This window comes from Balaenoptera borealis, assembly GCF_965194805.1.
Source record: "Balaenoptera borealis genome assembly, chromosome: 9".
NCBI lineage: Eukaryota > Metazoa > Chordata > Mammalia > Artiodactyla > Balaenopteridae > Balaenoptera > Balaenoptera borealis.
Window position 1 is genome coordinate 50694668 of NC_138873.1, and position 12572 is coordinate 50707239.

At 39.4% G+C, this 12572-nt stretch overlaps 1 protein-coding gene across 1 annotated transcript in view; it reads right to left on the reverse strand.

Moving 5' to 3' along the window:
- LOC309634769 (uncharacterized protein) overlaps positions 1-12572 on the reverse strand; it is a 176377-nt gene that overhangs the window by 121134 nt on the left and 42671 nt on the right. The window contains 5 exon segments of the mRNA XM_082405182.1: positions 1204-1407; positions 1668-1803; positions 2170-2282; positions 7830-7991; positions 11620-11721. Of these exon segments, the coding sequence (XP_082261308.1) occupies positions 1204-1407; positions 1668-1803; positions 2170-2282; positions 7830-7991; positions 11620-11721 (717 nt within the window).

Sequence of the window (12572 nt, forward strand, 5' to 3'; positions counted from 1 at the left end):
CTGTTCAATACAGTAGGCTCTAATCACATGTGGCTATGGAGCACTTGAAATGTGGCTTGTCTGAATTGAGATGTGCTGTACATATAAGGTACACAGTAGATTCTGAAGATTTAGTATGAAAAAATATATATCTCATCAATGATTTCTTTATATTGATTACATGTTAGAATGATGATATTTTGGTTACATTGGGTTAAATAGATTACATTACTAAAATTAATTTAATGTTTCTTTATACTTTTTATAATGTGGCTACTAGAAATTTTTTAATTATACCTGTGGTTTGTGTTATATTTCTACTGGACAGCACTGCTCCAGACTGCATATTAACAATAGTTGATAAGATTTCATACCCTTATAAGACATGACAATCATAAGTCAGGGGTCATACAAGCTTAAAATATGACTTATTTAGCAGCTAAATAGATTTTATTTTTCACATTTGTCAAGTTAGTATCTTTTAAGAAGATAAAATCCATATTAAACCCCACCTTCAGGAATAAACCTTCTAGAGATTGAGATGAAAATATTGCAAGAGTGTCTACGATATTTCAAGAAAATGTATGCATTTTCAACTTTACTCCCAAAGAAAAGGATTTTTTTTTTATAGCTACTTTATTTATTTATTTAAGAAAGGGATTTAATATGAATTTTTTAGACTATAGAAAAACATATTCAAGAGATAGTAAAAGCACCAAGGGACAAGTAGGTTTTGGGAGGGATAGATTTTTCCCTGTTTCAAATTTTTTTCTACATTTGTTTTCTAACCTATTTTTTAAATTGGGGTTTAGAAAACAGGAAGGAGGCAAAAAAAAAAAAAGTACCTCTAGCAATGTCAAGGAGGGGGGTCTTACAAGAGTTTCTTTGTAAGGACATGTGGTTCTCAGGATAACAGAAAGCGCCCCTCTTGCTCTCTTCACTATCAAGTGGACAAACCAGCAGCTGAAATGCCTTCCTTCCTTCCTATTGTGGTTTCCAGGGCTGAGTGTTCCCTGCCCGTGTCCTGCTCTCAGGTGGACACTGCCTTTTATTGTGGGTTAAAAAGTCATTTCCCTTTTCACCACAATTTTTCAAAAAAGCTACTTCCCTAGAAACTCCCTGTTACCTGTTACTTCGTCATGTTAACTGATTCCAGGTGCTAAGAAGAAGGTGGCTTGGGAGATGAGATAATCATGGAAGAAAAAATTGTAGCAGAATCCTCACCTTGTGCTCGGCAGATGTCCCATGGGCATAGTGGTGAGCGCTTAGGCCTTGCGAGGTGCCCAAGCCTCCTTCTGCCACATTTACCCAGGAACTATCTTCTGAGGTGGGGACCAGGCTCCCTGCAACCAAGGTAAGGCCTGAAGTGTTGATCGTCAGTGTTCGCTCAACAGATCTAAAACAGTTCAGAATTCCTAAGCAGATGCGCTGAAACAAAGAAAGAACAGGGTCAAGACCCTGCCTTTGCTGGCCCACCCTACAGAGTGAAACTTACTGGGGCCCCAGAAGCTGGCAGGTCAACCCTACTGCTGGAAAAGGAACACACCACCCCACAAAAGGCCTGGTTTCATGGAAGAATCAGAACAAAGAACAAAGTGTAAAAATGCATTACTACTAGAGTAGCAGGAAAGCCTGCCCCCTTTCCAGACAACCAAGCAATTCAGATACATGCAGGGCCATCCGCATACCTGCAGCTCCCTGATCCTCAGGTGGCGCAGATACAGAAAGGACAAGTAGGTCCCCCTCATCAGGACAGGATCCCTATCAATGGGCCCAGTCCCGTCATCCAAGCCCAGCAGTTGTAGGGCCACTGCATAACTGTACCTTTAGCAGGCAGGAAAAACAGAACAAATGCCTTTTTCCTCAAAGTGGTTCAAAAAATTCACATATACCATACTGAAATCATTTTATTTAACTTCACAATAGCCACTTTTTAAAAATGTACTGGAAGGAAAATAATGGCTCTATATGTATAAATTTAAAAAGAAATTTCTCTTAGCAATCACTCTCATTAAAAATTCAGTCCTAGGGTGAAACATTAGTTATCTGGTCTGCTGTAACACTCTTGCTTTTATTTCAGCTTCAAATATTTTGGAGTTAATATGTAACCTACATATTAATCAGTCACTCAATTTTCTCCACAGTGTTTAATCCATTTCCTTGAGTCACCAATAAATGATTTAATTTTACCCTGTCTCTTTCTTCTGCTTGACAGGCTCATTAGCACACTGGCTAAGACTTATTTGTGCTGGGTCATTTTCATCTCGTTCCACTGAAAGATCATCTTCCTTCATGTTTTCATTCTAGCAAAAAAGTAGCATTAGTTGAATTACATGAACATTCGCAATATTATTAACAAAATCAAAGTTGGGTCATCACAAAATTAAATCTCATGATCCAAGGCACATTTCAATGAACAAGTAGAACAGCATTATGATCCATTTCAACCTGACATATGAAAATCTGGATTTCTACAATAAATTAGAGGTCGCTGTTCTTACTATGATTCATCTTATGAAAAGAGGACACACATATTTGTAGATGTTTGGAACCTTGAACCTCTCTAATCTAGTCTTGTCCCAGGCTGAGAGAGATCAGTGGATTAAACTCCTCTACTTTTTAGCTATATGATTTAATCATCTAAAGTCTAAAGTTATTTTGTTTTTAACTACGACCAACACACAAACCTAATCTTAACTAATAAAGTCCCCAAGACTCTAAAGATAGACTACCAGTTTTTATGACAGGCAGTGGGGAAGAAAACTTTGGACAGGGATATTGGGAAGAGACGGTGAAAGAGAAAGTTGTCTAACTGGGTATCTCTAAGTGGCTTCCAATTCTGCCTGTGGGTAGAGGTAGCTCCTGTCTGTTTCAGGTAAGTATGTACATCAGTGTATTTCTGTGTAAACATCCCGCAACCCAAGGACTGGAAAAGACCCTAGGAGGTGACATGGTGCACTCCTGTTCCTTAATACAGGAACACAGGATCATCATCCCTCTGTTATTTAAAAAAAAAAAAAAATTCATAGGAAATCCATGAGGGGGATTGAATTTTGATAGTTTCTGTTTGACCCAGAATTTTGGGTGAGAGGGGCTCTACAGAAGCCTTTTGCCTCCGGGACTTATACTGCTCTTGTGTTCAGCATTGCCCGATATGGCTCCAGAGGGAAGCCTAGGAGTCACAGCTTTTCTCTGTGGGGTTGTGACTTTTTCAGCTGCTTCTACAATTACCCAGAATTACACAGGAAGGAATAGGAAGTGATGTCAAGTTACAGTGAAAGACACTTTGAAGGAATGACTGAACAAACCACAAAAATACTGTTGGACCGGCAGATTGCCAGGAAGAAAGGAAGCGGGCACAGCAGGCTAGGGTGAGTAAAGATAGACAGCCCAGCATCCTCCCGGAAAAGTGAACCAGCCACAGCCCACATAAGCAAACTGCTTAGGAAATGCTGAAAGTCCATGAGTGTATTCCCCTAAGAGAACTGGACACAGCGCAGTTAAGCAGAGGGCTAACGAGAAACCAGAATGTCAATACCACCTGTGTTCATTCTCTCTTCCTGGGTAGGTTAATTCTTTGACATTTACACTGTCTTGTGGCTGGGTCTTTGAAACCAGAATGGCTGAGTTCATGTTTTTTGATAGTTCAGAGATTTCCACTGATTGCCAATCTCATTTTCTCCTGGAAAATTCGCAGGGGCAGTGGAGTGGGAGGTAGAGTGGAGGGAATAATTAGGGGAAAAGTAAGCCTATTATGTATTCCCCACCTGCCCAAATGTCTCTACGGTTTACTGTGTATACCCACAAAATAAAAAGACTAGAAGGATATATAGCAAATGTTAACAATACTGTTGTTATATTTGGGTGATAGTATAATGGGTGATTTTTATATTCTCCCTTGAACTTTTCTATATTTCCTGAATTTTCTGTGATAAATACATGTCACTATTGTCATCAGAAAATGTTTGTTTTTAAAATGTCCTACTGAATTTAATGACGAAAGCCAGGAAAAAGGTGTTTCATGTTTCCCTAAACTTCCTGTACATTGGAGCTACCACATACAACACCACTTTGGTGAGAGCACGCCACGTACTCACTATATTGCATTATCGCTGGAGATGGAGGGGAGCAGGAACACAGATGGGGAAAATGGCTGTTCCCTGCTTCCCTCCTTCGTGTGGCCAGTGAGAAGAAGCAAAAGAAGAGGCAAAGGATGCAGTGTTTTCTGCCATTTCACCACTCCATAAAGTTAAAGAACAGCGGCCAATTTAAACTGTATCTTTAGAAATATGATGGTCAATAGCAGTATTAAATGTCTGTACATAGCCATTTTAGTAAACAGGTGTTTTTGAGAAGAATGGAATTGGACACAGTAACAGAATTACAGGTCTGGGAGTATCTACGCGGCTAGCTGGTCCTTCTTCTGATCAGGACTACAGTTAAATTATCTTAAGTTTTCTTCAAAAGAATATCCCAAAATGCAGTCCATTTGGATCAGAATTATCTCTTTCTAGTTATACACCGTTGTCAATTAACAAGGACATGAAAATCTGATATTTCTTCTTTAACTCCCAAACCCAGATCTTTAAGTGTATGTGGAATTAGAATTGTGTTTAAAGAAAAGCCTTCAATGCTAATGGTAAATACAAAACATTTTAAAACTCTCTAAAGAGAGGTTAATGGCCAACAGTATTTACTAAGAATTTTTCAGAAACTGTTCTGAAGTTGCACTACATTTAGTGTCTGTATTCTCTCAGAGCTGTCAAAATGAACAGTCCTCTGAGGTTTGCTTTCCTTCATGCAGAAGGCCCTTAAGAAAGTTATTTTTCATAGGGTATTGGTGTTCAGAATCAGGATGCTGCCCAGCTTACACGTGCTAAAATTCATACTTGACTGCTATGTGCTTGCAAAATAGTAACAGAGCTTTTAAAATTCATATCCACATTCCTGTGACTCCTCCCAGTTGCCACCTTTTCCTTAATCCTAATCTCATCTGACTAGTATTCAACATTCAGAATGGCAACACACTACTATTGGTGCTCTGATACTGCATAAAGCGCTTGACCAAAGCAGAAATACTGGAGGAGATCACAAAGTAACAGCCACAGGAAAATGTGAAGGAAGGTAGAAAACTATTGGTTGTTGCCTCAGGATTTCCTTTTTAAACCCTGGGCTATTTTCTGTTCCCTATTTGGAGAGCTCTTCTCCAGGTGGTGTGCATGGCTGACTCCTTGTTCATCAAATTTCAGCTCAGATGCCCCCGACTCTGAAAGATCTTGGCTATCAGAGGATGCTCCTCTCTACCCCACTGCCCTCTACTGCTTGGTTTTCTGCATGGCACCCACACATTAGAGATGTAGATTTACTTCTTTGTTACTCGTTTATTGCATGTTTCTTTCCTTAAGCCCAGCACAATTCATGGCACAAAACGTAGTACCCATGCAATTATCACTGAATGAATGGGAAACTGGAAAACTTGTATGACACTAATATGTAGGGTAATCTGTGTGTGTGTATGTTATGTTTCTCCCCATGCTCCACCTCTAGGAACTATAGATATTCTAAGTCTCTTTAGGGTCTATTTACCATAAATCAGCTTGAAAATACAGTGTTCACATTTTTCTCCCTTTGGTCAATTCCAAGAACAACTAGCCAGTAACTAGCCAGAGGAAGTGGTATTCTTTCCCTTCTTTCCTTCCTTCCTCCCTCCTCCCTCTTCCCTCCTCCTTTTACCACTATCGGCCCCCAGGAGTTTAGTTCCCCCTACTCTCATAGCCAAGGAAGAAAACAGATTTGTGGTGATAGCCCTCAGATGTTAATACCAGAACTTCCCAGGTAGTTTCATCAGCATCATTGACTGTCAGGCTCCTAGGGACAGAGGTCTTGTTCAGAGATACCTGGGCTCACTCTGCCTTCACCCTCCTCCTTTCTTCCCTATTCCCTGTGTCCTCCCCCACAAGTTTGGTTCAAGAAGCAGAAGAGTCAGATGTTTTAAAATTTCCCTTTGTTAGTAGAAGGTCTTCTTGAATGCTGACACATACCTCTGTGTGAAATGGCAATGGACTAGGAAAAATGTGGCTGTTTTCTCAACTCTGGCAGGATATTAGCTGAGGAGGGGGTATCACTGGTAGCTGCATTCCCTGTCAGGGAATTCAGGGGCGAGGGAGAGCCATGCTCTGATATGCTGCATCTCCTCCTGGTCTGTGTGGCCAACTCATTTTTCATTAGATTCTCTAGATTTTTGTCTACACAGATTAAAAAGGTATAGAAGGTGTGCGTGTGTGTGTGTGTGTACGTGTGTGTACACACAGGCATGCTTCCAGCATGTGTTTGCTTACATCCAATCTGTAACTCGTAGATGCATTTCAGGCTTCACTTTCCCCCATACCCACCCCGGGACGGTGGACCATGACAGTGCTTCTTTCTCTAGCATTTTACTAAACTTCTCCATACCTGTGACTTTATGTGTGATTTTTAGTCACTCTACAATTATCTTTAGGGGTGAAAGTAATAGAATTATTATGCAGAATGGGCTCACTACAAATTCATGCCCTCTTACTTCGACTGGGCCCTCTGAGCTACATCGTCATCCTTATATTCTTTTCTTGCTGGTGGTCCTGTGGCCTTCCCCCCACAGCGATACCGCTCCTCACGTGTCACTCACACCTTCTACCTCACTAATGCAGACCTCCTCCTCCTCTCTCTCTGAGACAGCCAGGGCCATTCACAAGCTCCAGCATCTTATCTTTTGCACCTGAAAATTCTATGTACCTCATTCACCTCAAGGGAAGTGATGTCATTCTCCTTTTCTCAAAATTACTCCTCCACCTGGTTTCTTCATCCCATTCCCTCTTTCCCCAGGGTCATCTGTTTCTCAGATCTACCCTTTCATGTCTTCCATCTCTTCTTCTCCACTGCTCCTTCCTCTCAGACTATAAACACACCAAGTCTTCCCATCTTAAATAAGCAAACGAAACAAAACTCTTCCCTTAGAGCAACAAACAAATAATAGCCAATTATAGCTTCAAAAATCTTATAGTTCCATTGTAAAGATAAGTATCCACTAGCTTTGTGTAGAAACATCCTTTCATTGCCAAACTCCATGCCTATCCTATGTAGCAGCTACCTAACTGGCTTTCCTGCCTCCAATCTCTCCCTTTTTCAATCCAACTAATAGCCTGCCGCCACATTAATCTTCCTAAAATACAGGTTTGTATATATATCACTTCCCTTATAGGATTAAGCACAAATTTCCTTAGTCTGGAATTCTGGGCATTCACAAGATGCCCCCCCCCCCCCAAAAAAACAAAAACTTCTCTTCACTCTATTTCCACGTGACTCTTCCACTCAACCTAACTGAGCTTGAACACTCCATATACAGTGTCTCCTCTGCATTGTTGTTCACGCTTCCCTCCTGGAATAGGCTCCCCACTTCCCTCTCCACCACCACTTCCCTAAGCCCTATGCTTCCTTCAAGCCCGGCTCAATTTCCTCCTCCTTCAAGAGACTTCCCCCAATAGAACCAACCCTGTGAAGATCACTTTCTCTCTAAACACTCACAATATTTAACATCCGTCCTATTCATCTAGTGTTCAGCACTAGAGTGTGCAACTTTGCACTGGTATTTATTGGTTGAGTATGTCCCGGCAGCAAGACCATCTTGTATTACACCTCTTTATATCCCTCTTTTAAATTATCATTTAATATTTTTTATAATGAAAACAAACCCAGCTAGGTATACAGCTTTTGGGGGAGGATCTCTAAAAAAACTACCAGAGTAAATTTCTAAGGTCTACACACAGGTGGTGAGTTGAACAGAAAGGCGTATTGGTTATTTCTTCCTGTTGTACCTGGTAGAGGTTGATGTTGCTATAAATAGTCTCCCAGATTTGGTCATAGTCGCCCTGATGCAAACCCTGGGAAGCCACAAATGTTGGATGAGATGAAGCCAGCAAGACTGTTTTTGCAGCATGATCTTGGAGCACTTGCATTACTCTCTCAGGGTTGGAAATCTTGAGTAGAAGAGAGAGGAGAAGGGATGGTGGGGAGAAGGGTTATTCCCTTCTTTTCAGCAAGAATCTGGTCATGTACACATGAATAAGAAAGAAGTCCCAGGTGGGACTTTATTCAATTAAAAAATAAAAGTAAACTCAAACATCATGATTCCCTTAGGCATGTTCCTTCATTCAACACTGTAGCTATTCATATGTACATAGCAACTCATTTAAAATTCTGTGACAACCCCCTCAACACAACAGCAGGTGCACCCCCACACATGCTGTGGCACCAATGAAAAGATAAACACTCATCAGTTTTGGGTTTGTCTACTCCTAGGAAGCTGCGAGGAGACAGAGGAGGAGGCAGCTGGGTAGTGTGAGAAAAGTACAGGCTTTGTAAGGACACAGACCTGGGCTCATATTCCTGCTGGAATCCTGGCTTTTCATGCAAAGCAGGACAAGTCAACCTAACAAGAACACTAGTGAGGTCTCTCCTAGGATTGCTGCAATAATGCCTGGCATGTAGTAAGTGCTGAATAAATGTTCCTTTTCCTCCTCTAGAGGTAAAAAATCAAATAATAGTCCCAGAGCTGAACTTCTACTTCAATGATACACATATTACTATATTTCAATTATTTTAATACCACAAGGAACCTCAAAGATAATTTAGTCCAATCCCCATTAAAATCCCAGTGGCATTTTTTGTTGAAGTAGAAAAATTCATCCTAAAATGCATATGGAATCTCAAGGGACCCCAAATAGCCAAAATAACTTTGAAAAAGAAGAACAAAGTTGGAGGACTCACACTTCCTGATTTCAAAACATATTACAAAGCTACATTAATCAAAATGCTGTGGTACTGGCATACATTAGACATATAGACCAATGGAATAAAATAGCAATAAAATAGCAAGCCTAGAAATAAACCCTTGAGTATATAATTAAATGATCTTAGTTGACCGCTCAAAACAGAAGGGACAGTCTCTTCAACAAATGGTGCTGGGGAAAAACTGGATAGCCACATATAAAATAATGAAGTTGGATCCTTATCTTATACCATATACAAAAGTTAACTGAAAATGGATTAAAGATCTAAACATAAGACCTAAAACTTTATAAAACTCTTAGAAGAAAACAGGGGAAAATTTTCAGGATACTGAACTTGGCAATGATTTCTTGGATATGACACAAAAAGAACAGTCCAAAAAAAAAAAAAAATCAGGGACTTCCCTGATGGTCCAGTGGTTAAGACTTCGCCTTCCAATACAGGGGTGCGGGCTCGAACCCTGGTCAGGGAGCTAAGATTCCACGTGCCTCGTGGCCAAAAAACCAAAACAGAAGCAATATTGTAACAAATTCAATAAAGACTTTACAAATGGTCCACATCACACACACAAAAAAATCTTAAAAAAAAAAAATCAAACATAGACAAACATGACTACATCAAACTTAAAAAATTCTGTGCAAAGGACAAAATTAACAGAGTGAAAAGGCAACCTACAGAATGGGAGAATATATTTGCAAATAATATATCTGATAAGGGGTTAATATCCAGAATACATAAAGAACTCCTACAACTCAACAATTTAAAAATCAAATAACCCAATTAAAAAAATGGGCAAAGAACTTCAAAAGACATTTCTCCAAATATGATATACAAATGACCAACAAGCATATGAAAAAATGCTCAAAATCACTAATCATTAGAGAAATGCAAAGCAAAACCACAGTGAAACATCACCTCATATCTATTAAGATGACTAATGTAAAAAAAAAAAAAAAAAGAGAAAGAAAGAAAATAACAACTGTTAGTGAGGATACAGAGAAGTTGAACCCTTTTGCACTACTGGTGGGATTGTAAAATGCTGCAACTACTATGGAAAATACTATGGAGCTTCCTCAAAAGAAACTAAAAACAGAATCATCCTACAATCCAGAAATTCCACTTCTGGGTACATATACAAAAGAACTGAAAGCAGGATCTCAAAGAGATATTTATACATCCGTGTTCACAGTAGCATTATTCACAACAGCCATGATGCGAAAGCAACCCAAATGTCCAACAACAAATGAATAGATAAAATGTGGTGGATACATACAAAGAAATATTATTCAGCATTAAAAAGGAAGGAAATTCTGACATATCCTACAACATGGATGAACCGTGAGGACATAACGGTGGGTAAAATAAGCCAGTCACAAAAAGACAAATACTGTATACTTCCATAACATGTGGTACCTAGAGTAGTCAAACTCACAGAGACCGAAAATAGAACGGTGGTTGCTAGGATCTAGGGGGAGAGAGGAATGAGGAGTTACTGTTCAACGGGTAAAGAGTTACAGTTTGCCAGATGAGAAGAGTTCTGGAGAGGGATGGTGGTGATGGTTGTACAACAATATGAATTACTTAATACCACTTAACTGTACACTTAAAAATGGTTAAGATGGTAATTTCATGTTTTGTGTAATTTACCACAATTTAAGGAAAGAGAAGGAAAAAAGGAAAAAAATAATATAAAGGGATCCCATGTAACCCTCACTCTGTTTCCCCCAATGTTAATATCTTGCAAAACTAGAGTACAGTATCACAACCTGGATATTGACATTGATACAGTCAAGGTATAGAACAGATTCATCACAAGGATCCTTCATGTTGCCCTTTTACAGTTACACTCCCTTCCCTTCCTCTCCAGTCTCTCCTTAACCCCTAGAATCCATGAATCTGTTCTCTATTTCTATAATTTTGTCATTTCAAGAGTATTGTATAAATGGACTCATACAGTCTTTATGGGATTGAGTTTTTTCACTCACACAGTTCTCCGGAGATTCATCCAGGTTCTTGAGTATCTCAGTAATTTGATCCTTTTTTATAGCTGATTGCTATTTCAGGGTATGGATGTACTTCAGTTTATTCACCCACTGAAGGACATCCAGATTGTTTGCAGTTTTTGGCTATTGTGAATAAAGCTGATATAAATGTTCATGAAAAACAAGGAAGAAGGAAATCTGGTCACATGCTACAACATGGATGAACTTTGAGGACACTCTGATAAGTGAAATAAGCCAGAACAAAAGGACAAATACTGCATGATCCTATGTATATGAGGTATCTAACAGCAGTCAAATTCAGAAACAAAGTGGAATGGTGGTTGACAGGGGCTATGAGGAGGAGGAAATAGGGAGTTGTTTAGTAGGCAGAGAGTTTCAGTTTTGCAAGATGAAAAAGTTCTGGAGATCTATTTCACAACACTGTGAATATACTGAACACTAATGAACTGTACACTTAAAAATGGTTAAGATGATAAATTTTATGCTATGTGTTTTTTTTTACCACAATAAAAGTAAGGTAATTTAGTCCAATATTTTGGTTTCACAGATGAGGAAACTAAAACTCAGAGAGGTTATGTGACTAGAGCAATATCACACAGAGACTTAGTGTTAAAGCTGTACTAAAATCCAGCTGTTTTGACAATTGTTACTCTCTAGTGAAAGCTAAGAGGATATAAAAGTTTGGCAATTAGATTAGAAAATTCCAAATATAGCCTTCATAGTGAATCCATGACTAACATTTTTTAAAAGTGGAAAGAATTCAATTTTCTGAGAACAGAATTTTATCTACAAGGGATCATGGTTATTTTTTTACCTTCAAAAACTTTGCTTGGAGTTGCATTAATACATCTGTTCTTCTCCGTTCTTTTAGTTTGGTCAAAAGCTTCTTTTGCCAAGGATCACATTTTGGCTTAATCTAGTGGACAAACATGTTCACACAAACTTACAATATAACAGAATGGTTTTCAATAAATGTTGCAAGCAAAGATAATCAAGGACCTTCTGAAATGGGATCGGGCCTTCAGTGCTACGAAGTGTGCTAGAGCATGTGAAGTCTTGGAAAGGGTCTGTGTGGCTTCACAGATCTGTGGAGGGAGATGGCAACAGCAGTTCCTGTTTGTACCTGGCCTATGAGATGCAGTAGCTCCATCTGGGATGACACAGCACTATCCACTGGCAGAAGGGACCCCAATTCCATCAGTGTTGGGCATTGCACTTAATTTATGGGGCAAGAGAAGTCTGTCCACAAAAACTCCTTGTGGCGGGACTTCCCTGGTGGTCCAGTGGTTAAGACTCTGCGCTTCCAATGCAGGGGGCGCGGGTTCCACCCCTCGTCGGGGAACAAACATCCCACAAGCCTTGTAGCGCAGCCAAAAAAAAACCCCACAAAACCCCTTTTGGTTCCACATGTAAAACTTCACCTTTCATATTAACAAGTTGTATTTAAAAAATTAGTACTATGGCTGTAAATATCAATACATGAATATACTGATAACTCTCAAATTTAGATCTAGCTCTAAGCTCCAGCCTGTTATATCCAACTATCTCCTTGATATTTATACTTGAATGGCAAGTGTAACAATCTAAAACAGAAAGCCTGGCTTCCCCTATACCAACCACCTATTTGCTCAAGCCCCAGATTTAGGAATAATCTGTGGTTTCTTTGCTTTCCTTCCATCTATCTTTATCACATAAGACTTTTCTTTCCTTCATGATACAGTTGATCCTCATTATTCATGGGTTTCGTATTTGTGGATCTGCCTACTC